Source organism: Girardinichthys multiradiatus, chromosome 1, assembly GCF_021462225.1.
Source record: "Girardinichthys multiradiatus isolate DD_20200921_A chromosome 1, DD_fGirMul_XY1, whole genome shotgun sequence".
NCBI lineage: Eukaryota > Metazoa > Chordata > Actinopteri > Cyprinodontiformes > Goodeidae > Girardinichthys > Girardinichthys multiradiatus.
In genome coordinates, this window is record NC_061794.1 from 15568471 (window position 1) to 15594288 (window position 25818).

A 25818-nucleotide genomic window follows, 5' to 3' on the forward strand; every position below is an offset into this window, starting at 1 on the left:
ACAACATTGAAAAATCAAGATCGCAAAATCAATAGCAATTATGTGTAAGTCCAAAAATATATTGAATCATAAGGCTTTATGTAAGCCCCTTGTCCATATCTCCTCCTTCAGTTCTGTCTACATAAACTATGAAAATGAAAAATGATTAACAGTAACAGAAAAGTATAAAAAATATTAGATAAATAAATATATGAGAAAAATAAATACAAGAGTTAATACTTGAGTAAGTTAGGTTACATGAAAAGACAATCGAATGTACATGGAAATTCTAAAGTGGTCTGATCATTAGCACTGCATTAAAACATTTGTCTGATGGTGTGTTCAGACCAAACACGATTTGAGCGACAGGGACATCTGGTTTTCTATGCAGTTCTACTGAAGGACCAGGAATCCCACAAAGCGGCGCAAAGACAATGGAGGACAAACTTATGGTCACGATTTATGCCCGTCCTGTCATTTATGACACTTTTTTTTTTAAATTACTTTTAAAAGATCTTTATTGACAACTATGGAAAGACATACTTAGACAAACTTAGGAAAACAAATTGAAACTCAATTACCCAGTTAAAGAAAAACAGACCTAGAAAGGAAATACAAGATTATACAACGACAAAACATACCACACCTAGAGGTCTGATACATTTAGGTTAAACTGAGGAAGTAATTTGATTAATTTGGTTAATGTATTGTTCTTTTTTTTTTATGTTCTGTTATTTTGAGGTTATAAAAGGCGGATATAGTTTTTGCCAAATCATTTTGTGTGGATAATATGTGCTAAAATTATGATTAAATTAATTACATATTTTTCATTGGATGTTAAAATTGGCATTTACGACTTCAAGCTATCACTACAGAGACAGGAATATAACGGACTTTGCAGGGAGGAGAATTAGTGAGGAGGTCGGGATCTCAGGTAAGTTGACAAAACTTTGACCTTTGTAAATATTTCCCCGGCTTTTAGCAAGCCAAATCTGTCCAGCATAATGTTCAGCCACTACTAGTTTCTCGCTGACTAATCAATGTGTTTATTCAGAGGAAATGTGCAGAAAATGGTGGAAGAGTCTAAGGGACACATATAAGAAGGAGCGTAAAAAGAAGGAAAAGAAAAAGAGAGGGAGTTTCGTGTTGTGCTTCCATCTCTGTGCTGTCCCTGCACAGTTGTTAAGTGAAGTATAAAAATGCATCAGGTTGAAAAGGTTAATGCTTTTCTGTCTTCCCAGTTCCCTGCATTGTTGTAATTGTTGTTATGATTGTTATAAATAAATTTAATAATTCTTCTTACAGAAACAGCTGGAATGGTGCCTGCCACTGACATGCCAGACACAGACGTTCGAGAGCTTGCTGCTGCTTCTTCTGTGCTGCCTGGTCCATCCTCTGCTGCTGCACCAATAGGTATGTAGGGATTTGGCTAAACACATGTTTAATATGGTATGCAATAATTGCAAAAAATTCAAATGATTAACTCTGCACAGCTGGCGAGCCTCCCAAAGATTTCTTCTTTGCACCACAACATTGCGTTTGAGACATATTGGTCCTTTATCAGACATGTCAGAATTTGGCCTGGTTATTGGACATGATTATTATTGAATGTCAATGAAGGACCAACATGTCTGAAATGTCATGTTGTGGTGCCAATAACACATGTTTTGGGGGCTCACCTGCTGTGCAGAATTAAAGAGTGCTCGGCATATGTGGGAATTTAAAAAAACATTTCAAAAACCTTTTAGGATCCCACTTATGAAATAGGTGTGTCCAAATGAAATATTGTATATATTGTTCCACTTTTAAAAATAAGCATGATTCATTTACAGTTTAAAAAACTGTTTATATGAAGTACTAATTATTGCATGCAAACAATCCTACATATGAGAAAATACATGGGAGAAGGCCTACAGAATTCTGACTTTTGGCGATCGAGGGGGGTTTGACAGAAAACCGTGAGACCTAGATCAATTTTAAAGATATTGTGTGAAAGCAGAGGACCGGCCCTACAAACTGACCGAAAATGGTGACTTTAGAGTGAAAATTGTGGCCGTGAGGGCGAGTTAAAAATAATTTTTCCTGAAAAAATTCCCTTTCTACACTCTAGTAACTGCCATCTCCACTGTAGGAGTGGGATTTTCTCGCAAACTTTGTGTCGCTTGGAGTCTAATTTTAGAGAAACCGTAGCAGTTATTAACAAACCGTTTTCACTTCTGAAAAGCCGGCGGATTTCTCTACAAACTGAAAGTTAAACTGTGTTTCTAGGTGAAAGTATGGCGATACAGCAGAGCCTCAAAAACAGTGAATTTTGAGGATTCCGTTCCTCCCCTGACTCCATTCAATTCTATGGGATTTTGGGGGGTGGTTTTTTGTTAATTACATCGCCATGGTAACTTGAAACGCCAATAAAAGTAATAACACACCTCCCAAGACCGAGCCGGACGTTTTGATATATATATTGTGGGGGTGCACATACCTCATAATGAGCTACAACAACATTTAATTTCCCTTTGGGATTAATAAAGTATTTTTGAATTGAATTGAATTGAATATGCCTTTTAATTCAGAATGTTGTTGTTGATGCTGCTGCTAAATCTTTCTTTGAAACAGGTTTTAATGTTCAGTAGTCTCATTACACCGTGTGCTATGAAGGCGCACTGAAGAAGAAAGTCCAGAGGAGGTAAAAAGATCCCTGGGAGCCCACAGAGTTTGAGAGGGAGATGTTGGAGGCGCTAAAGAACAGAGCACCAACACCAACTCCCTACTCTCAGGATGAACATTTCCTTCTCTTTCTGCTTCCTTTCCTGCAAAAGGTGCCCCCTCAGTTAAAATACTTTATAAAATTTCAAATTCACAAAGTACTATATGAAAATAGCACTTATGGTTAGTTTGGAACCTTTGGAGCCTATTCAATAGTTTTAATTATGTAAAAATAGATGGCATCTTTTGCAGGAGAGGACGTAGACTTTGTCATGTATCCTTCACTCTTCCCCTGCATTTCCTCCAAAGCAAGGTCCTAAATATTCCTATTGTACATATTGTAAATAGATTTAAAATATGTTTGTTTGGTTTGAAATTGTTGTTTTGGTTGTATTGCAATTTTTTTAATTAAATCTTTTATTTCTAAATATTTGGTCAGCTACTTCAAGCACGCCATACTTACCTTGCACATAATGTCAATTGGTTGAAAAATTTATTTCAGTCAGTCAGTCTCTACTGCTTATTCCATAGTGGGTCACAGGGAAGCTGGTGCCTATCTCCAGCAGTCTATGGGCAAGAGGCAGGGTACACCCTGGACAGATCGCCAGTCCATCACACAAACACTCATACACTTAAGGGCAATTTAGAGTTACCAATTAACCTAACAGGCATGTCTTTGGACTGTGGGAGGAAGCCAGAGTACCCAGTGAGAACCCACACATGCACAGGTAGAACATGCAAACTCCATGCAGAAAGACCCCAGGTTGGGAATTGAACCCAGGACCTTCTTGCTGCAAGGCAACAGTGCTACCAACTGCGCCACCGTGCAGCCAAATTTGTTTCAGTGACTGTAAATATATACCTTTTATATTTACCTTTTATAAAACATATACTACAAAAGAAGCATAGACAAGAGTCAAAACGTTGTTGGCAGTGTGTTTACTTCCATTCATCCTATCCTGTAATTAGGGCCTAGCTTGAATGTGCATCTAGTTAACTTGTGATTAACTTGAAACTGGATGCAGCAAGAGTCCAAGCAGCCGTTTTCTGCAAACTACAGGGAGACAGGTGAATGGCACACAACAATGCAAAATATGGATTTGGACTGTTACAAGGAAGAAATATCTAGATTTTAATCATTCAATTGGTTCAGTATAAAGTCTGCTACACAAAATATATAAGTAAATATGGACACTAGGCTCTTAGATTTTTATGGGTGGCTCTTAAAAGAGCCGTTGAGGGTCAGTTCTGGGTAGGACATGACCATGTGCTGCCTTGGCAGTGATCCCTCTCCACAGTAGGCCATGAAGGCTTCTCTTGCATCTGTTCCAATTTGGGCGCATTATTCAACCCCATATGCTCCCCATCCGCTCCTCTTCACACATTTCTCTGCAACTTCTGGGTGGATTTCAAGGAGTTGGCCAAGATGGTGGAGACAGTGGAAATACCCACACAGAGGCAAGAAACCTGCACAAATAAAAATACAATTATAAACATCCAAATTATTTACTAAAGTTTCATTTTTTTTTAAATGTAAAAACTAAATATCTATTCCAAGAATACATATTTTGATCCGGTGGTTGAGGCACAAAACTAGCATTAGCAGTTAGCCTATTAGCCCTATTGCTGACAATTACACCTGGACAGCATAAAATACGTTTCGACATATTGTAATGTTACATTAAATAATCAAATAAGTACATTTTAAAAGGATACATATAAACAAAATTATTAACATTAATAAAAGATGCCCAAGACTGGCTTAAGCAGAGAAGTAAAAGATGCAGACTAAGTAGAGACGCCTAGACTTCCCTTTCCCCAAACACCTCCTCCAGTTCCTCTGGGGGTACCCCAAAGCGTTCCCAGGCCAGCCAAGAGACATAGTCTCTCCAGCGTGTCCTGGGCCTCCTCTCGTGGGAAGAGCCGCCTCAACTGGCTCCTCTCAATGTGGAAGGGGTGCGGCTCTACTCCGAGCCCCTCCCTAATGGCCGAGTTCCTCACCCTATCTCTAAGGGAGTGCCCGGGCACCCTGCTGAGGAAGCTCATTTCAGCCGCTTGTATCCGGGATCTCGTTCTTTCAGTCATGACCCTACGTTCATGCCCATAGGTGAGGGTAGGAATGTAGACCAACCGCAAAATCTTCGCTTTTCGGCTCAGCTCTCTCTTTACCACAACAGATTGGCACTGCGTCCTCAGTACAGCGGTGACTGCCCTGATCCGCCTGTCGATCTCCTGCTCCATTCCTCTCTCATTTATGAACTAGAACCCGAGATGCTTGAACTCCTCCACTTGAGGCAGGAGTTCCCCTCTGACCTGATAAGGGCAAGCCACGCTTTCCCAGTCGCTTCACACTCGGTTGCATGCTGTAGGTCTTGTTTAGAAGGAAATTTCTGTTTGTAAGAAGCAGTATTTATTTACCATTGTGTTAGCCATTATTGCCATCCCTGCTAGCCCAGTACCCAGAATGGTGTATTTACCAATATTAAATAGGCCATTTACATACACTTCCCACCACCATTCCGACTTAGCTATGGCAGAAGGGGCTTGTTGATATTTTACAGTTAAAGTCTGTGTAGATTTTTCAACGTAAGATTTAGGCCGCTTAGATTCACAGGTCAAACTTTCAGTTTGAATTGACATTTCAATTGAAGTCTTAAGCTGCTTAGATTCACTGCTTAAAGTTTCTGTTTGAGTGGATGTATGAGCCATAAGAGTTTTGGTTTGCTGTTGGGATTCAACAGCAGAGTTTTGTGTTACCCACTGATTGATATTTTCACCTAAAACCTCAAATTCATCTTTGATGCTTTGTTTCCCCCCTTCACGCAGTACTCTTTCCTCTTCAGTCTCCTCAACCTGCCTCTTCAGAATACCAATTGAATCTCTGAGATTTTCTGTTAACAAATGCAACATATGTATTGAACCATCTTTTTCAGTTATCTTGGCATCTTGTTCAGCTTTTACCTCCTCCATGTGTAAAATTACTTCCTCACTATATCTCAACTGACTTCGAAGGTACTGAATCTCTTGGCAATATTTACTTTTAAGATTATTCGTTTCAGCTACCACTGCTTCTTTGGATTCTTCTTCATTCATCAGATGGTTGTTCAGTGACCTTAATGTCCATACCTTTTGTTCCAAATTAGCTATTTCTTGCAGGAGTTTATGTTTTTCATCCTGGTGTTGCTTTTTACAGATTTCTGGCTGAAGCTCAAGGTAGTACACAGTTTCCCTGAGCTGTTCATTCTCTTTGGTAGTTCTGGCACAACGTTTTTCAAGTGCACACAGCTCAGCAGACAGCTGGTTGAATGTGAGCTGTCGAAATGATGTTTCGCTATCCTGAGAGTTTTCCATTATCTATTCTGTGCTGAGCAGCTCCTGCCCAATTTTGTGTTTAACAACGGGGATCCGGGCGCGGCGCTTATGGTGTAGGGGTTAAGCGTGCGACCCTACACGGAGGTTACAGTCCTCGAAGCAGCCTTCACGGGTTCGAGTCCCGGACGCGGCGACATTTGCCGAAAGTCTTCCCCTCTTTCCTATCTGCCTACTGTCAAAAAATAAAGGCCACTAGTACCGAAAAAATATCTTTAAAAACGGAGATCCTCTTAATTACTGCTAAGTGAAAATATACTGTTAAGTTGGGTGCAACTTCTGTCTATTTTTTACTATTTCTAAATCAAAGTAGTAAAGAAGACGTCCAAATCCTTGGCTGTCCTGAAGAACTGATACGATATCCATCTACATTCTACGTCGCCTACCTTTGATACGTCATGGTGACAAACGGTTTTTAAAAGCGTATCAAAGGCACGCCAGGTTCCAAGGCTACGTCACTATTTAAACTAGCAATTGGGTCACGTGGCCCTAAGAGTCGCGGATGGCTTCCGCACTAGGGAGAGAGTGACGTCATCTCACTGCAATGGGTTATTTTCTTTTACTTCTGGTGGATCGCAAAGCGGCTGATTATTTCCTTGAAGTTAGCATCTCAAGTGGTAGCCAAATACGTTGTTTATTATCCAACTTCAAATGATAAATTGGCTTCAGCATATTTTTTTGTTATTTGTACTTATGAATTGAATCCCAAAAAACAGTTAACTGACTCTGAGGGATGTTTTGCAATACAATAGAGATGTATTATTTTAAAACAACGTTTAAGTGTTAAAATATCAGGTTAGTTAATCAGTAACGTTACCATCCCTGCATTTGACACATGGAGTGCAGCAGAGTTAGAGAGAGAACAATTAATCTTGGATCCAAGTGTTGCTATGCTAATTATGGTAACTTAATTTGTAAAAAAATGTGTTTTTTTTCCCCTCAGTATTTACATTCTCTTATTAGAGCAGAAGGTCCGATATTGTGAAGAAGCAGTTCTTTCAGTTCGATGTGGCAGGTGATACTAAGAGTGCAACGGTAAAACATAGGGTGGGTTTTAGACCAGACAATGTAAAGCATACAAAATGTGTGATATATTGACAGTTATTGCAAAGAATCACAATTACAAATTTTCTTTATATACTGTACTGCTGTATGTAACTAGTAAGTAAAACCATATAAACACCCTAAGGTCCCATTCTGGAGATCAGAACATGGTTCTGACTGCATATGGCCTCAGACATGTTGGGCTTCTTTGTTTTTCTGTGTAGAACTTTGGGTTGCCTTGTGTGTGGGTGGTGCTGTACAGGTAATCTGGCCCTTCCCTCTCTTTAGATTTTGTTTCGATGTTGTATTTTCTCTATATAACTTATTTATTTTCTTTGTTATTTCAATTATGTTTTTTTATGCTCTGTCTTTGATCGGCATTTAGTGATTTCTTTTTGTTAAAGTTCCTAATATAAATATTAACATACATACTTGCTTATAAGGATCCTCAAAATTTAACAGATTTATATTTGTTCAATTGAGGTTTTCTGATGTAAAAATGTTGAGCAAAGCACTTCTTTCCAATGTTTAGACTCAAGTGCAGGATGTTTTTTCTAATAGCCCCTGATCAAAATAAGACCATTAAAAGTCAGAGGCAAACTAAATATATCTTCGGTTGATAATTGTGTTAAATATACATCCCAAGTGTACATATTAACCATCCCTGTTAATTTATTTGTTTGCATTTGTTTATTTATTTATTCTGCTGTGCTGGGTATGCACAAATCGTCTCTCAATCAGAGCAGTGTACGTCCCCGGCATCCTTAAGAGAGGAATGGACATCATGTCCTCAGGTGGTCCATGACACAAAGAATGGAGCCTGCATATTGTCATTTCTTCAGCAGCTGATGAACAGAAATGTAGCTTTCAGCACAAATAGAATGTTTGCTGCAGCTATTTCCTCCTGTCAGTATGGTTTTGGTGGACAGAATAGTCTTTAACCACCCACTGGGGAAATCAGTGTGTTTGTTAAGAGGAACAATGGATGTGGATCAGGGATGTCTTTTAGATGGTGGATGAGTGATTTTGGTTGGAAGATGGGAGACCAGTAATATCGTCTGGTTACTGATAGATGGAAGAATACTTATGTGGGCTTGTTGCTGATGGACTATGGATGTGACCTAGCTGGTGATGAAGTAATGAATTTGGCTTGAACCTGGATTAATGTTTTCCAGATGTCGCATTTCGATTGCTTTAATTTTTTTATGTGGCTTTTGCTTCCTAAAGAACTTTTTTCTGCCTCCTCATATTGATTTTTAAAATAAAATTTCTTCCTTAGCTGTGAGAGTTAAAACTAATTAACTTATTTTCTTTCACCCCAGCACAAAGAAAGACTGCATGAGAGTTTGAGTGTGTCACTCTCCAAGTTTAATCTTCATTTGGGAACTCAATAAGGGAGGAACCAATGTTGAAACTACATATTTCCTCAGTTTGGTAAATCGGGTCATGGACCTCCTGAGAAGCAGGGTCGCATCACGCTGTGGGGATGTTTTTCAGAAGCAGGAACTGGGGAACTAGTCAGGACATAGGGAAAGATTAATTTATAGAAACATCCTGGATGAAAACTTGCTCCAGAGTGCTCTTGACCTCAATCTGGGGTGACTGTTCATGTTTCAGAAGGACAGTGACTCCAAGCCAAGATATGAAACTTGACAGTTCAGAACAACTCTGTGAATATCCTGCAATGGCCCAGTCTGTGCCCAGACAGGAATAGGAATTAAACATCTCTGGAGATGTCTGAAAATGGCTTTGCACCGGCATTTCCAATCCAACCTGATGTAGCTTAAAGTTCTGCAAAAGAATAATGAATAATAATTGTTTTGAAATAATCTTTCATCACATTTTCACATCTGTTAAAAAAAAAAAAATAATAATAATAATGATATAATAATTGATTATAATAAATTTGATTATAACATGTTGCTGACATGTTATAATCAAATTTATAATAATGATAATAATAATATAATAATTGATTATAACATGTCAGCAACATGTTTATGCACAAGAAAACAATTTTCTGATTGCTGCTCCTAAAGCGTTTTATTATTATTTTTTTTCAGATTATATACCTGTGTATGCTTCCTCTCTCAAATTACATAAGGTAAATATAAGAATTTCTTTGCATGTTTTGTTAGGTTGGTGTTTTTGTTAGTGGAGTCACCCGTTTGTCCTAAACTCTAAGTGAAGAAACAAATCAGGCTTGTCTGTGTAATTACATAGACCCACCCAAAATGTTTTGCATTTATAGGTATTCAGTAGGTTCCCTTTATCTAAAATGGCAGACAAGTTGGAAAACAAACTGTGGCCATAATAACCAGAGATAACAATAATGATGGGTAATGCATATTTTACTTATAAACAATGAAATAGATGCATTTATGGATCGCAGATTACCAAAAATTGAAGTTTTGTTCCTCCGTTTCTATGATTTTAAATTAACCACCCTAAACTTTCTTTGTCTACACAAACTTGATTTTATGGATTTTAAATTAAACTTGGTTAGGCCACAATAACAGTGGAGCAGTATGAGTGGAAGCAGGTTTGCCAAATAATGGTTTTTAGCCTTATGAGTGAAATTTGGACACAGAAAATATAGTGTGCAGTTAAAATGCAAGAAAGTAACACAGGGACATGTTTAAATATATTATTGTTCAATCCAGTTCTTTCTGTCGCAGAATACTTTTAATCCATTACAGGCCTCCAAAGTACAATGCTGAGTTTTCTGAATTCTGTGATTTCTATTAAATGTTATTGCATTCTTATAGTGGATGATTTTAACATTAATGTAGATATGTTGTGGTCTGGTACTGTGCTAAACCTGTATGCATCTTAAAAGATTTTAAAGACCAGAACTAACTTGTGTAATTTGGTAATTATAAATCAAAGCAAGTAAGGGTGACGTGCAGGGTCACTTAGGACTTCATTCTGTGGTTGCCCTTAGTTCATATCTTTATAACCACAACAGCTCAAATTATGACATAGTAAAGCATTTTTTACAATATCTAGGTTGACCATAGTCCACTGCAGTCATTGAGTCTATGGAAGCAAATTGTTACCATATTTCAAATGAAAAAGCATTTTCAGAAATGCTTTTTCAGTTTAAGAATGTGGCTGCATTGTTTGACACATAAATGAAATTAGTAATCAATAATCCTATTTGCATTTTAATTTTCTTCTTCAAGACTGCTCATTCTTTCACTTAATTAAAATGAAAAAGTAAAAGACATTTGAGATTTATTTTTCAAAATATGCCCCATCGGCAACCTCATTGGCAAGCTTTTACGGCCGGTCTGGCACCTTCTGGCATCCTCGCGGAATCCCCTGCCACCCTGCGGCAGGTTGTGGCAGTTCCGGTGGCAGCTTCGGTGGAACTGCCAGTTCTGCCTGCCACTGCCACAAATTGAGCTCGGCCCTGCTGCAATTCAATTTCTCTACACGTTTGCAATGTAATGCAATGCAGACGTGCACAGCGCCCCCTACCGAACAAGATGGGTAGCTCGGTCAACAGGGAGCTGAGGAAGAGCGGCTGCTGACGTCACTCTGCTGCGCCCGCCGCTCGGAATGCTTTTTCATTTTCGAGTTCTGGGCAGTATTTTGCGGGCAGACCACGAAAACGAAAAAGCAATGTCTGCTTTGTTTTCTTTTTGATTATGGCATAAAATGTGCAGTCGTGAAGAAGAAAATGCAAATAGGATGATTGATTACTAATTTTATTTATGGGTCAAATAATGCAGCCACATTCTTAAAATGAAAAATAATTTCTGGAAATGTTTTTCATTTGAAATATGGTAACAATTTGCTTCCATAGACTCAATGACTGCAGTGGACTATGGTCAACCTAGATATTGTAAAAAATGCTTTACTATGTCATAATTTGAGCTGTTGTGGTTATAAAGATGTGAACTAAGGGCAACCACAGAATGAAGTCCTAAGTGACCCTGCACGTCACCCTTACTTGCTTTGATTTATAATTACCAAATTACACAAGTTAGTTCTGGTCTTTAAAATCTTTTAAGATGCATACAGGTTTAGCACAGTACCAGACCACAACATATCTACATTAATGTTAAAATCATCCACTATAAGAATGCAATAACATTTAATAGAACTCACAGAATTCAGAAAACTCAGCATTGTACTTTGGAGGCCTGTAATGGATTAAAAGTATTCTACGACAGAAATAACTGGATTGAACAATAATATATTCAAACATGTCCCTGTGTTACTTTCTTGCATTTTAACTGCACACTATATTTTCTGTGTCCAAATTTCACTCATAAGGCTAAAAACCATTATTTGGCAAACCTGCTTCCACTCATACTGCTCCACTGTTATTGTGGCCTAACCAAGTTTAATTTAAAATCCATAAAATCAAGTTTGTGTAGACAAAGAAAGTTTAGGGTGGTTAATTTAAAATCATAGAAACGGAGGAACAAAACTTCAATTTTTGGTAATCTGCGATCCATAAATGCATCTATTTCATTGTTTATAAGTAAAATATGCATTACCCATCATTATTGTTATCTCTGGTTATTATGGCCACAGTTTGTTTTCAAACTTGTCTGCCATTTTAGATAAAGGGAACCTACTGAATACCTATAAATGCAAAACATTTTGGGTGGGTCTATGTAATTACACAGACAAGCCTGATTTGTTTCTTCACTTAGAGTTTAGGACAAAAACACCAACCTAACAAAACATGCAAAGAAATTCTTATATTTACCTTATGTAATTTGAGAGAGGAAGCATACACAGGTATATAATCTGAAAAAAAACCAAAAAACGCTTTAGGAGCAGCAATCAGAAAATGTCTTTTTCTTTTTCATTTTAATTAAGTGAAAGAATGAGCAGTCGTGAAGAAGAAAATTAAAATGAAAATAGGATTATTGATGACTAATTTCATTTATGAGTCAAACAATGCAGCCACATTCTTAAAATGAAAAAGCATTTCTGAAAATGCTTTTTCATTTGAAATATGGTAACGATTTGCTTCCATACCCTACATCCTCGTTCCCCTGCTTGTCAACTGTCCACACAGTCCACTTGGTGGCAGTAATGCGACTCAAGCTGAGTGTGAGCCTCCCAAAATCTTTCAGAAGAAGAGGAGCTCCCTTTAATTCGTTTCATCTCTGTTCGGCAGCATGAGTGACATGGAGAAATGGCCCGAAATAGAAAAAGCAGCGACAGAGAAGAGACGCGAGCTGGTTTTACAGGGCAGCGGTGTTGATAAGAGGATTTCTTCCTGTGGGGGGCTTCCCTCCTCTGTTTATTCTCTCCAGCTGCTGAATTATCTGGAAGTTAGCCAGTGCCCGAGTTTGACTGAGATCCGCGGGGAAATCCAATATCTGACCAACCTTCAAAGCCTCGTCCTGTGTAGGAACAAGCTGACATCCGTCCCAGATGTCATCGGTATTCTAAAGTCACTGAAGGTCCTGGATCTGTCTGTCAACAACCTTAAAGGGTTGCCAGAGAGAATCATTCAGTTAAAGGAGCTGAATACTCTTAATGTAAGCTGTAATTTCTTGGAGGCTCTTCCAGATGGACTGAGTCAATGCACAAAGCTGTCTACCATCAATGTCTCCAAGAACCAGATCACCGCTTTCCCTCCCGATCTCTTCTCTGAGCGGCTGGATCTGCTCAGTACCCTGGTGGCCTCTGATAATTCAATCCAGGAACTGAGTGGAGAGATTTACAAACTGTCAGCTCTAAAGGTGAGCATAACCTCCATTTTAGGCATATATGGTGCTTTGCTTAAGTATTCATATCCATTTGTTCTCATTGCAACCTCAAACTACTTCGATTTCTTGGGGTTTTATGTGAGACCGCCACAAAGTAGTGCGTAGTTGTGAAGTGGAAGCAGAACGATACAGGGTTTTCATTCTCTTTCAAACAACAATCTGAAAAGTGTGGCATGTGTTTTGTTTGTATCCTGCCCACTATATGAAGATGCACCTCAATAAAATCTGGTATTACAAGTGTAATCAGTCGTCCTCAGAGGTCAGTAAATGGAGCAACTTGTGTGTAATTTAATCTCTCAATAAATATTGACTTTGTGAAGGCCTTAGGGGTTGGCTAGGGAGCATTAATGAACAAACCGCATCATCAAGACCAAGAAAGCATTATTTTTGCAGATCTCAAAGAGCACTGTTTAGTCAATCACCCGAAACTGGTAGAGCACATCACAACCAAGAGCACAACCATGGTAACTCTGGAGGGGCTGCAGAGATTCACTGCTCAGGTGGGGAAATCTGTCAACGGTAGTCACTCGCTCAAAAAATCTGGAGTGGCAAGAAAAAAACTATTGCTGAAAGAAGGCCACGATCCTTACTGTGTTCCCTACGAAGCACTTAGGGAACACGGTAATGCTGTGGAAGCAGGTGCTCTGATCTATATGTAATATGCCATGCGTGGCAAGAAACTAAAACTGCACCTTACCCTCTAAACACCTTTGCATTGTGGTGGCTGCATCATGCTGTCGGACACTTTTGTTCAGCAGGGGCAGGGAAGCTGGGGATAGTTGAAGGGAGAGAGATGGAGCTCAAACCTGCCAGAGCCTGCAAAAAATGTAGAGTGGTGTTGGAGGTTCATCTTCCAGCATGACGACAAACCCCTAACACACAGACAGAGCTACAATGCGAAGGTTTAAAAGTTTTCATGTTGAAGAACGGTCCAGTCAAAGTGCAGATCTAAATCCAACCGAGAATCTGTGACAAGACTTGAAGAATGTATGTTTACTAACATTCTCTATCTACTCTGACTGACCTTTAGAAAAATCTGGAAAAATGTTGGTCTCTTGATGTGCAAAGCTGGTAGACACCATACCCTAAAGGACTTCTACAAACTGGGTCTGCAATTTATTGACTCCAGAAGAAGGAACACAATAACACACTCCACACTTTTTAGAATTTTATTTGTAATAAATGTGGAAAACCATGTATCCTTTTCCTTGCACCTCACAAGAATTCACTACTTGTTGATTCAATAAGGTACGAGTACTTGGCCACACACTATGGTATGGTCATATGGTTTACTCTTTATGGTTTACACCGGCCTTCACAGGTGCTGGATGTCTCCAACAACAAGCTGAGTGAGATCCCTTCAGATCTGAGCGACTGCCCCAAGTTAAAGGAGATCAACTTCAAGGGCAACAAGCTAAACGACAAGCGCCTGGAGAAGATGGTCAACGGCTGTCAGACCAAGTCCATCCTGGAGTACCTTAGAGGCAAAGGGAGAGGAAGACAGGGCGAAGAAGGAGGTGATGCTGACAAGAAGAAAAAGCAGCAGAGGAAGAAGAAGGGGAAAGTCGCAGAGGAGCAAGATGAGGTAGAGGAACTGAACAAGATGGTGGTGAGGGTGCTCCACGTCTCCGAGGCGCCCACAGCACTCACAGTGAAAGTCAGCGCTGAGGTCAAAGATGTCCGACCGTACCTGGTGTGCTGCTTGGTTAGAGGAATGAACCTGAAGGCAGGAAATTCTCTGAAACGCTTCCTAATGGCTCAGGTAACAACAAAACATCAATAATCATATGTTTATGGAATGCTACCTACTACTAGTTAGTAATAAGTAACTAGTCAATCCATTTTTTTTTTATAGACAAAGCTCCACGATGATTTGTGTGGTAGAAGAACAGTTGCAACTATAGCGACCCATGACGCACAGCTTGTAAAATCTCCACTGGTATATGATGTGAAACCACCAACCCAACTGAAGGTATGCATCTGCAGAGGACTTTCATTTGAGGTCTGACCTGTTTCTTGAACTGCACTTCTAAATTACTGTGCAAAAGTCTTACTCATCATCACTTAATTAATCAAAGCAGCCAAAATCCCCCCTAAAAAACGTATAAAGGCCTTCAGAAAACCTGAAAAACAAGAATTAACACTAAAATATTGGAGGATCCTGGCTAAAAATTATAAAGTAGTCAATAATGGTAAAAACATTCAGTACAGTAATGAGTGCATTTTGAGTAAGAACAATTTGGAAAAACATCTAAAAGTTCAGCTATGAATCAAACATTTTTCAGATTGTGCCTCTGGGTAGGAAGGAGTTGACGGCCGTCGAACTCATAAGGCAACTTCATTTAGAGGCTGACGAGCTCAGGAAGCAGAAGAAGAGGCAGAATGTGACTGGCCTTCACAAGTAAGTACCTCCTACAACTCTTCCGCAGAACATTACTTCTGTGGAGTACTTGACTATCTCAAGTAGAAATATTTTAAAAACTAACAAGACCTTGTATGACACAACTAAGAATTTGCATGCAAGCCATATCTGCTGCGGTTAAAAACAAGAGAGCGATGCATACGTATCTGAAATTGCTGCTGTATGTTCTGCTTTAAGACAGGATTTCAGAATATACAGACATATATTATTTCTACTAATTTTGGCTGACAATTAATGATAACGAAAACCTGAAATTTGGTTTCTCAGAAAGTTCCAATACTGTATCAGACCAATGAAAATGTTTTTAATGCGGGAGTATTATATTATGGGCATGACTTGCACAGTCATGGAGAAGACTGCTAACCTGTCCAGCAAACACTGACACCTTCCACAAAGAAGGTAAGCATAGACAGGTCTTTGTTACAAGAACTGTCTGTTCAGGGTGCTGTGTGCAAGCATATTGATGGAAAGTTGAGTGGAAGGAGAAATGGTGGTAGAAAAAGGTGGACACTTAACAGGGGTAATCACAGCCTTGAGGACTGCAAAGAAAAGCCTGTTCAAAAGTCCAGGGGATATTCACAATTCCTGTATTTTACTTTTATTTTTATTGGTCTGATGTCTGATTCACATGGCAAGATTTAAAAATTGTTGGCCATATGATGATAAAAAATCGCCGATATCATCTTTTTGGTCCTATAATGTGTGGTGTCCACATACACTGCAAGCACAACACGCACGAGCAGATTTCACTCACGACATTTCGCTCAGACATCAGGCGTGAAATCTCACAAAACCCTCAAACGTGAGTTCAGAGTTACTCCCTTGCGGTTTCTGTCACCACGTTTTCTGATTGGCTGATTCAACAGGCTGCGTGCTCGTTTGTTCTCAGGGAACACCCCACACGATAGGATATCGGGTCAAGACATGTTGAATCCCTTATTTTGAGGTTAGAGCGATACCAACCTCTCTCCAAGCAGACTAGATCACTGTTAACAAACCACACAAAGCAGGAATATCTCCTATGATTGTCCTCAGAAACATCGCAATAAGTACGTGTTGGAAGAGGAAGATCGGGTCAAAAGTCTGCATAAAAATCCTGCCAGGTGAACCAGGCATTGTGAAGTATTCAGATTTTTTGGAGAACGGACGTTTGGGTTTTCTAGCTGTACGGTCTAACTATCAACAATAGCAGAATTAAATGTTTGAAATATTTCACTATAACGAGTCGATATGAGTTTTGATATGAGCACATTTTGAATTGAATTATTGTACTTAATGAATGAGATATTCTAATTTATTGAGATGTGCTTGTCTTTCATTGTTTTCTCTCTGCCATAGTTAATCATTTTCTTTTTCAACAGGTACCTGCAGCTTTTGGAAGGAAAATCCTTGTACCCCTGCTTAGTGGATGCAGAGGGAGACGTGATCTCCTTCCCGCCAATCACTAACAGTGAGAAAACCAAGGTCTGTACAGGGATCCCGATTCACTGTCGAAGACACGTTCAGATAGTTTGTGAAATGTGTCTGGAACAGAACTCGGTGAAACTGATGTTTACAGAGATTGAATTATATTTAGCGAGTGTATCTGGGTTTGCAAGATGGTTCCGTTGTACCCCAACAAATGTTTTGTTTCTTCTAGTCATATAATAGAATATCTGACATCTTTCTTGTGCAGATCAAGAAGACAACCAAAGAGTTGCTGATAGAAGTGACGAGCTCAACCAGCCTGCAGACCTGTAAAGATGTCATGGATGTTTTGATCATTGTAAGCTTCCACTTCTCTGTCTCTTGTTTTTCCTCTTGCTATTTATTTCTCTGTACATCACAAAATGAGTTGAACTTTGACATCTGACATCATTAAGATGTGTGAAAATAAAGCGTTTAATTTCAGGTCCCAGGTGGCAGTAGAGGAATGTTGGTGGTAATATTTAAGGTTTACTCCTTAGCACCAGCAAATTACAGATCAGTTTTCTGGACAACTTCTGAATAATCAAAACACCGTCTGTCCGAGGTAAACTGCTCAGCTGACTCAGTTGTGGCAGTACAACTCTTTTCCTTTGACAGAGATTTTATATTCTAGGAAAATGCTTTAGAAGAACATAGCGTTTCAGGAAAATTACGAAAACTCCCATCAAAAGGGAAATTATGTTGATGGTTGACTTTGCCAAACCCGGACAGAGTTGGTAAATCATAGAACTGCTTCAATTTTCAGATATTCTTCTGCCAAGCTGCAGTTCATCAACTTTATAGTCTAAACCATGTCCTCACTGGAGAGCCGGGAAAAGGATTCGGGGCCCGGTGGTGGTGCAGGGGCAAAGTGCACAACCCATGTACAGAGTTCAATTCAATTCAGTTTTATTTATATAGCGCCAGTTCAGAACACATGTTGTCTCAAGGCACTTCACAACAGTCAGGTACATACATTCCAATTAATCCTAACCACTGAACAGTGCAGTCAGAGTTAGTTATTTATTCAAATTGGATAAAAAGTTTTTTTATCTAAGGAGACCCAGCAGATTGCATCCAGTCAGTGACTTGCAGCATTCCCTCCTCCTGGATGAGCATGTAGAGACCGTGGACAGTCACTGGCGTTGACTTTGCAGCAATCCCTCATACTGAGCATGCATGTAGTGACAGTGGAGAGGAAAAACTCCCTTTTAACAGGAAGAAACCTCCAGCAGAACCGGGCTCAGTGTGAGCAGCCATCTGCCACAACCGACTGGGGGTTTGAGAGAACAGAGCAGAGACACAAAGAGAACAAAGAAGCACTGATCCAGGAATACTTTCTATGGGAAGGAAAAGTAAATGTTAGTGGATGTAGCTCCTTTAGTCGTTTCATCTAGAAAGAAAGAACAGATAAACTCTGAGCCAGTTCTCAAGGTTAGAGTCTGAAAGAGAGCACATATAATTAGTTACAGTAAAAGCTCAGTCAATTTCCATGTCTAGGAGAGAGAAAGGGTTAAACACTAAAAGACAGGGCTATGTGGATCATCGGTAGAGGGTGAGCATTAAGTTGTTGCCAGCAGAAGCTTGGACGATTCCCCTCTCCAGAAAGGTGTCACAGGTAGACACAGAGTCAGGCCAGGTGTAGCTTCTAGGAAGAGAATAGAGAGAACAAAGTTAAAAGCTGAAATAACAGCAAATAATGCAAAATTGGAGAGTAGTGTGAGAATGTAGCGAAGAGGGTGAAAGTGGTCGTTATGTCCTCCAGCAGCCTAAGCCTATAGCAGCATAACTACACAGATAGTTTCAGTTCAGATTATTTAGTTAAACGGCGCTTATTTACAACAATGTCGTCTCAAGAAACCCCACAAAGGGTCCCACTGATGGTCATTGTTATACTAAAAACCACAAGGATTGGGATACCTCCCTCTGTCAGACTGATTATAACCATTGGAAAAGAGAAGAGGTCATACAGGTAGCAGAAATGGAGGGTGGGTTTGCACCTCAACCCTAACTGAGCCAGTTTAGGCTAAACCTGACTCCCCCTTACTCCATCCAACAGGGAGGGAGGAAGGCTCCCTCCCTGATAACCTAAGCCACTCTAACTATAAGCTTTATCAAAAAGGAAAGTTTTAAGCCTAGCCTTAAAAGTAGACAGGGTGTCTGCCTCACGGACTAAAGCTGGGAGCTGGTTCCACAGGAGAGGAGCCTGATAACTAAAGGATCTGCCTCCCATTCTACTTCTAGAGACTCTAGGAACCACCAGTAAACCTGCAGTCTGAGAACGAAGTGCTCTGTTAGGAACATATGGAACAATCAGATCTCTGATGTATGATGGAGCTAAATGATTAAGGGCTTTATATGTGAGGAGGAGAATTTTAAATTATATTCTAAATTTAACAGGGAGCCAATGAAGGGAAGCTAAAATAGAAGAAATATGATCTATTTTTTAAATTTTCATCAGAACTCTTGCTGCAGCATTTTGAATCAGCTGAAGGCTTTTAACTGCATTTTGTGGACATCCTGATAGTAAAGAATTACAATTGTCCAGCCTTGAAGTAACAAATCCATGGACTAGTTTTTCAGCATCACTCCTAGATAGGATATTTCTAATTTTGGCAATGTTCTGGAGATGAAAGAAGGAAATCATAGAAACCTGTTTAATATGGGATTTAAATGACATGTCCTGGTCAAAAGTAACACCAAGGTTTTTTACTTTATTACCGGAGGTCAATTTAATGCCATCCAGGTTAAGTGATTGACTAAGCAGTTTCTTTTTTAAAGACTCCGGTCCAAAGACTTCTGTCTTGTCTAAATTTAGAAGCAAAAAATTTAAAGTCATCCAAGTTTTTATATCTTCAAGACATGCTTGTAGTCTATCTAACTGGTTGGGCTCATCAGGAGTTATGGATAAGTAAAGCTGAGTATCATCAGCGTAACAGTGAAAATATATCCTATGCTGCCTGATAATTTGACCTATTGGAAGCATATACAGGTCCTTCTCAAAATATTAGCATATTGTGATAAAGTTCATTATTTTCCATAATGTAATGATGAAAATTTAACATTCATATATTTTAGATTCATTGCACACTAACTGAAATATTTCAGGTCTTTTATTGTCTTAATACAGATGATTTTGGCATACAGCTCATGAAAACCCAAAATTACTATCTCACAAAATTAGCATATTTCATCCGACCAATAAAAGAAAAGTGTTTTTAATACAAAAAATGTCAACCTTCAAATAATTATGTACAGTTATGCACTCAATACCTGGTCGGGAATCCCTTGGCAGAAATGACTGCTTCAATGCGGCGTGGCATGGAGGCAATCAGCCTGTGGCACTGCTGAGGTCTTATGGAGGCCCAGGATGCTTCGATAGCGGCCTTTAGCTCATCCAGAGTGTTGGGTCTTGAGTCTCTCAACGTTCTCTTCACAATATCCCACAGATTCTCTATGGGGTTCAGGTCAGGAGAGTTGGCAGGCCAATTGAGCACAGTGATACCATGGTCAGTAAACCATTTACCAGTGGTTTTGGCACTGTGAGCAGGTGCCAGGTCGTGCTGAAAAATGAAATCTTCATCTCCATAAAGCTTTTCAGCAGATGGAAGCATGAAGTGCTCCAAAATCTCCTGATAGCTAGCTGCATTGACCCTGCCCTTGATAAAACACAGTGGACCAACACCAGCAGCTGACACGGCACCCCGGACCATCACTGACTGTGGGTACTTGACACTGGACTTCTGGCATTTTGGCATTTCCTTCTCCCCAGTCTTCCTCCAGACTCTGGCACCGTGATTTCCGAATGACATGCAGAATTTGCTTTCATCCGAAAAAAGTACTTTGGACCACTGAGCAACAGTCCAGTGCTGCTTCTCTGTAGCCCAGGTCAGGCGCTCCTGCCGCTGTTTCTGGTTCAAAAGTGGCTTGACCTGGGGAATGCGGCACCTGTAGGCCATTTCCTGCACACGCCTGTGCACGGTGGCTCTGGATGTTTCTCCTCCAGACTCAGTCCACTGCTTCCGCAGGTCCCCCAAGGTCTGGAATCGGCCCTTCTCCACAATCTTCCTCAGGGTCCGGTCACCTCTTCTCGTTGTGCAGCGTTTTCTGCCACACTTTTTCCTTCCCACAGACTTCCCACTGAGGTGCCTTGATACAGCACTCTGGGAACAGCCTATTCGTTCAGAAATTTCTTTCTGTGTCTTACCCTCTTGCTTGAGGGTGTCAATAGTGGCCTTCTGGACAACAGTCAGGTCAGCAGTCTTACCCATGATTGGGGTTTTGAGTGATGAACCAGGCTGGGAGTTTTAAAGGCCTCAGGAATCTTTTGCAGGGGTTTAGAGTTAACTTGTTGATTCAGATGATTAGGTTCATAGCTCGTTTAGAGACCCTTTTAATGATATGCTAATTTTGTGAGATAGGAATTTTGGGTTTTCATGAGCTGTATGCCAAAATCATCCGTATTAAGACAATAAAAGACCTGAAATATTTCAGTTAGTGTGCAATAAATCTAAAATATATGAATGTTAAATTTTCATCATGACATTATGGAAAATAATGAACTTTATCACAATATGCTAATATTTTGAGAAGGACCTGTATATAGTAAAGAGAATTGGCCCAAGTACTGAACCCTGTGGTACTCCACAATTAACCCTGGAGTTTAAAGATGATTTATCATTTACATGAACAAACTGGAATCTGTCAGACAGATAAGATTTAAACCAGCCTAGCGCTGTTCCCCTGATCCCTACAGCATATTCCAGCCTTTTTAAGATAATATTATGGTCGACTGTATCAAATGCAGCACTGACATCTAACAGAACCAGAACAGACACAAGTCCATTATCTGAGGCCATAAGAATATCATTTGTGACTTTCATCAGATCTGTTTCAGTGCTATGACGAGCTCTGAAACCTGACTGAAACTCTTCAAACAGGTCATTGCTGTATAAATGCTCACACATTTGATTAGCAACTTTTTTCTCAAGAATGTTAGATAAGAATGGAAGATTGGATATAGGTCTGTAATTTTTCAAGTCATCTCGATCAAGTGAAGGTTTCTTAAGTAAAGGTTTAATTATAGCTAACTTAAAAGCCTGTGGTAAATATCCATTTACTAAAGATATATTAATCATATCTAAAATGGGGCTGATAATCAGAGGGAACACTTCCTTAAACAATTTGGTTGGGATTGGGTCTAACATACAAGTTGAAGGTTTAGATGAAGCTAATATTTCTGATAACTCAGAAAGCTCCACAGGATTAAAACAGTCCAAGCACAAATCAGGTTCTGCAGTTATTTCCAATGTTGTCTCACTTGCTGAGGATAAAGTAATTGTCTTCGGGAGTATGTCAAAGATTTTATTTTTAATAGAATCAATTTTATTTAAGAAGAATCCCATAAAGTCATGGCTGCTAAGAACTAAGGGAATGGATGGCTCAACAGAGCTATGACTCTGTGTAAGTTTAGCAACTGTACTAAAGAGAAACCTAGGATTATTCTTGTTCTCTTCTATTAATGATGAGAAATAAGCTGTTCTAGCTTGGCGAATTGTCTTTTTATACAACAGTAGGCTATTTTTCCAGATTAAGTAGGAATCCTCTAGGTGTGTAGAGCGCTATTTTCTCTCCAATTTTCTAACATTGTGCTTTAAAGTACGTGTCTCGGAATTAAACCAGGGAGCCTGCCTCCTATTAATGATTACCTTCTTTTTCAAGGGGGCTACATTGTCTAATGCACCACGCAATGATGAAGAAACCCTATGAACAAAAGAATCAATTTGTGAAGGGGCAGAAACAGAATTATTGCCCTCCACTGTGCTTTTCAGTGATAATGAGGAAATTAAAAGTGGAACAGATTCTTTAAAGGTTGTTACAGCATCACCTGATAATGATCTACTATAATGAAATTTTCTTTCAGGTGTGGAGTACTCGGTTAAATTAAACTCAAAGGTTATTAAGAAATGGTCAGACAGAACAGGGTTATGAGAAAATATTGTTATGTCTTTACACTCAATTCCATATGTCAGCACAAGGTCCAGAGAATGAAGACAAAGGTGGGTAGGTTTGTTAATGTTTTGAGCAAAGCCAATTGAGTGTAAGATAGCATTAAACGCTATATTTAGGCTATCACTTCCAGTGTCAACATGAATGTTAAAATCCCCCACTATAATAATTATCTGTATTTAACACTAAATCAGATAAAAGGTCTGAAAACTGATCTAAAAATTGAGAGTAAGGGCCTGGTGGACGGTACAAAACAACAAACAGAAGTGGTTTTAGTGCTTTGCAATTTGGATGAGGAAAACTAAGGATTAAACATTCAAAAGAGTTGTAGCTATTGATTAGTCTGGGGCTAATCAATAAATCCGACTGAAAGATGGTTGCTACTCCTCCTCCTCGCCCAGTATTTCGAGGAATGTGAAAATTTTAATAATTAGTAGGAGTTGACTTATTTATAGTAATAATCGTCTTGCTGCAGCCAGGTTTCTGTGAGGCAAAATAAATCAATCTGATTGTCACAAATCAGGTCACTAACTAGCAAAGTCTTTAAAGAGAGAGATCTTATGTTCAGTAAGCCACATTTAATTGTTTTATTTTTCTTTTCGGTCTGAGTTGTGTTTATTTTTGAGATTTTCCTGATTTCCTCCTTTTAGATTATTTTTTAATCTATTCAATTTTGGCCGTGGGTGAGACACTGTCTTAATAGGGTAATGGGTGGGTAGCAGTACAGAAGCTGCAGAGAGGAATATTAAACTACGACCCTGCTTCCAGGTCTGAACCCTGGGTTGTCAGAGTTTTGGAGAACTAATAAATTTGGCCAGATTCATAGAAAGAAGAGCTGCTCCATCCAAAGTGGGATGGATGCCATCTCTCCGGATCAGACCAGGTTTTCCCCAAAATGTTCGCCAGTTATCAATGTAACCCACATTGTTTTCTGGACACCACCTAGACAGCCAGCGGTTGAATGACAGCATGCGGCTAAACATGTCGTCACTGGTCAGATCGGGGAGGGGACCAGAGAAAGCAACACTAACTTTGGTGACCTCCGATTGACGTAACCGGGTGTCATTACCGCCAGCGTGAATAACAATCTTACTGTATTTACGCTTATCCTTAACCAGCAGTTTCAGGTATGATTTGATGTCGCCCGTTCTGGCCCCTGGCAAACATTTGACTATGGTCGCTGGTGTCTCTAGTGCCACGTTTCTGACTATGGAGCTGCCAGTTACCAGAGTTGGTTTCTCAGCGGGTGTGTTGCTGAGCGGGGAAAATCTGTTAGAAACGCAGACGGGTTGGTGGTGACCTGTGGGCTGGGATCTAGGACAATGCTTTCTACGTACCGTCACCCAGCCGGCCTGAGGCCCCGGCTGCGCGGGCTCTGCTGGAGGACAGCTACGGGGAGCTACACTCCGCACTGGCTAAGGGGCCTCGGCTATCTGCTGGTTTTACAACAACGCGGAGCCGGGCATCCAATTCCGACACCCTCGCCTCCAAAGCTACAAAAATGCTACATTTATTACACGTCCCATTATCACTAAAGGAGGCAGAGGAGTAACTGAACATCTGACACAGAGAGCAGGAGAGAGGAGGAGACTCAGAGAGAGAAACAGCAGAACGGGTAGCCATGGTGGAGCTAAAGCTAACGTTAAACTAGCGACCCCTTACCACTAATAGAAAAACCGTGTAAAACACGGAGAGTCCCCAAACATTAAAAGTAGCAACATAAAGTATGTGTTTTAACGTGCTTATGTATTATAACAAGTAAGAGATATCACAGTAGAGAGAAATCAGATCAAATGAGAGCCTTCACACACCAAACAATTCACCAAGTACAACAGCAAAAACAGGAAGTGACGTTACCCAGAGGAGGCCTTAGTCCTTGATGCAGGCTGTCGCGGGTTCAAGTCCCGGTCACTGACATCTCCTCCCCTCTCTCCACGCTATTTCCTGTTAACCTACTTTTGAAAAATTGTGAAAAAATAAATGACACTAGGGCCTAAAAAAAAAGTACAGAATTATATTTCAGTGTTATTCGGGTCAGAATGAGTTTGATGAAAAAAAATAAGTATAGAAAATTTCTAGACTTGTATTTTCTTTTGTTTCTTTCTTTCCTTCCTTGCAAGCTTTCGTGCTTCTTTACTTCCTTGTGACCTTGAGTCACAAAGTAGAAGTGTGTAAATGTTAATTGCGATCCATTCAATATGCATTGAACCGCTGCCTTTAAAATCCAGAAAAATGTGATTGCTCTGCAGCTTTATGTTATTGAAATATTTAACAATAAACTAAATTTGTACCTCATGAGAGTTCTAGAGATGTCTGAATGGAATTTACCAAACTGTCACTGGTTCTGCAGCAGCTTGATTGTATGTCTGATTGCTGTGTTCTCACCAGAAAATGGCAGAGCTGAACAAGTTCACTGCCGAGCATCAGGAAGAGGCAGGATCAGACGGAGAGGGCGTTGGCGCACCGGAGCCTGCCGCCGGCACCAAAGCCTCCAGCGAACTTGTCGTCCAACAGGTCCGAACCGTCGACCAAGACGGCAACCTGAAGGTTGTCTACCCATCAAAAACCGATCTCTCCAAAGAAATCAGTAACTTAACTCTCATTTGGTAATAACGCTTTATGTTAACATCCATTTACATCTGATTTGAGTATTTTCAGTTTTTCTGGACCCTAAGCTTCCATTACATTCTGATATCGTGCCGCAGTCTTACTCTTTACGCATACAAAAATACACATTTGTATTAAGTACAGCCTGATTGTAAATGTACCCATTTAATTATTTTATGGATTTTTCAAATAAATAGAATTGGCAAATTAATAAATTAATAAAAATGTTGACAAATCCTAAACAAATACTCAGAATGTCTGTTTTTCTTTGACTATTAAAAGAAATGGCCATCGGTCAGCATCACTAACTTTAACTGGTCACTTTTTGTAGTGTTTTTACAGATTTATTTTAAGAAACTGCCATTTTTCCCGATTCTTAATTGTTTTTTGTTTTTGCATAATCCTTTCACTCATGCAGCAGACAACCTGGAAACTGAACCAGAATGTGGAGAAAATACAAAGACACAATAACGATGACATAGATGTTAAATTTATTAT

General features: G+C 39.7%; 1 protein-coding gene and 3 long non-coding RNA genes across 5 annotated transcripts; 2 read left to right on the forward strand and 2 right to left on the reverse strand.

The window, feature by feature from the left end:
- Positions 1 to 3604: 3604 nt before the first annotated feature.
- Positions 3605 to 6552, reverse strand: LOC124871718. Its single transcript, XR_007039101.1, has 2 exons — positions 6438 to 6552; positions 3605 to 4149 (listed from the first exon to the last, which is right to left on the reverse strand). It is a non-coding gene; the product is annotated as an uncharacterized LOC124871718 (long non-coding RNA).
- Positions 6553 to 6994: 442 nt separating this feature from the next.
- Positions 6995 to 8494, forward strand: LOC124871712. Of its 2 annotated transcripts, none has more exons than XR_007039099.1 (2): positions 6995 to 7098; positions 8418 to 8494. It is a non-coding gene; the product is annotated as an uncharacterized LOC124871712 (long non-coding RNA). The 2 variants fall into 2 exon arrangements; XR_007039100.1 differs by having other exon boundaries at positions 6995 to 7086.
- LOC124871707 lies at positions 8441 to 12234 on the reverse strand. The gene is made up of 2 exons (XR_007039098.1): positions 12097 to 12234; positions 8441 to 8886 (listed from the first exon to the last, which is right to left on the reverse strand). It is a non-coding gene; the product is annotated as an uncharacterized LOC124871707 (long non-coding RNA).
- Positions 12153 to 25566, forward strand: lrrc47 (leucine rich repeat containing 47). The gene is made up of 7 exons (XM_047371172.1): positions 12153 to 12809; positions 14158 to 14598; positions 14692 to 14808; positions 15122 to 15237; positions 16620 to 16722; positions 16934 to 17023; positions 25102 to 25566. Exons 1-7 carry the CDS (start codon positions 12240 to 12242, stop codon positions 25321 to 25323), a joined length of 1659 nt encoding a protein of 552 aa, XP_047227128.1. The 5' UTR covers positions 12153 to 12239; the 3' UTR covers positions 25324 to 25566.
- Positions 25567 to 25818: the final 252 nt, after the last annotated feature.

Excerpts from the sequence above, each read along its gene's own strand:
- lrrc47 (XM_047371172.1), top strand. The coding sequence starts at position 12,240 with ATGAGTGACATGGAGAAATGGCCCGAAATAGAAAAAGCAGCGACAGAG. Across the intron at positions 14,809-15,121 it reads AACCACCAACCCAACTGAAG|ATTGTGCCTCTGGGTAGGAA; the intron begins GTATGCATCTGC and ends AACATTTTTCAG. Across the intron at positions 17,024-25,101 it reads TCATGGATGTTTTGATCATT|AAAATGGCAGAGCTGAACAA; the intron begins GTAAGCTTCCAC and ends TGTTCTCACCAG.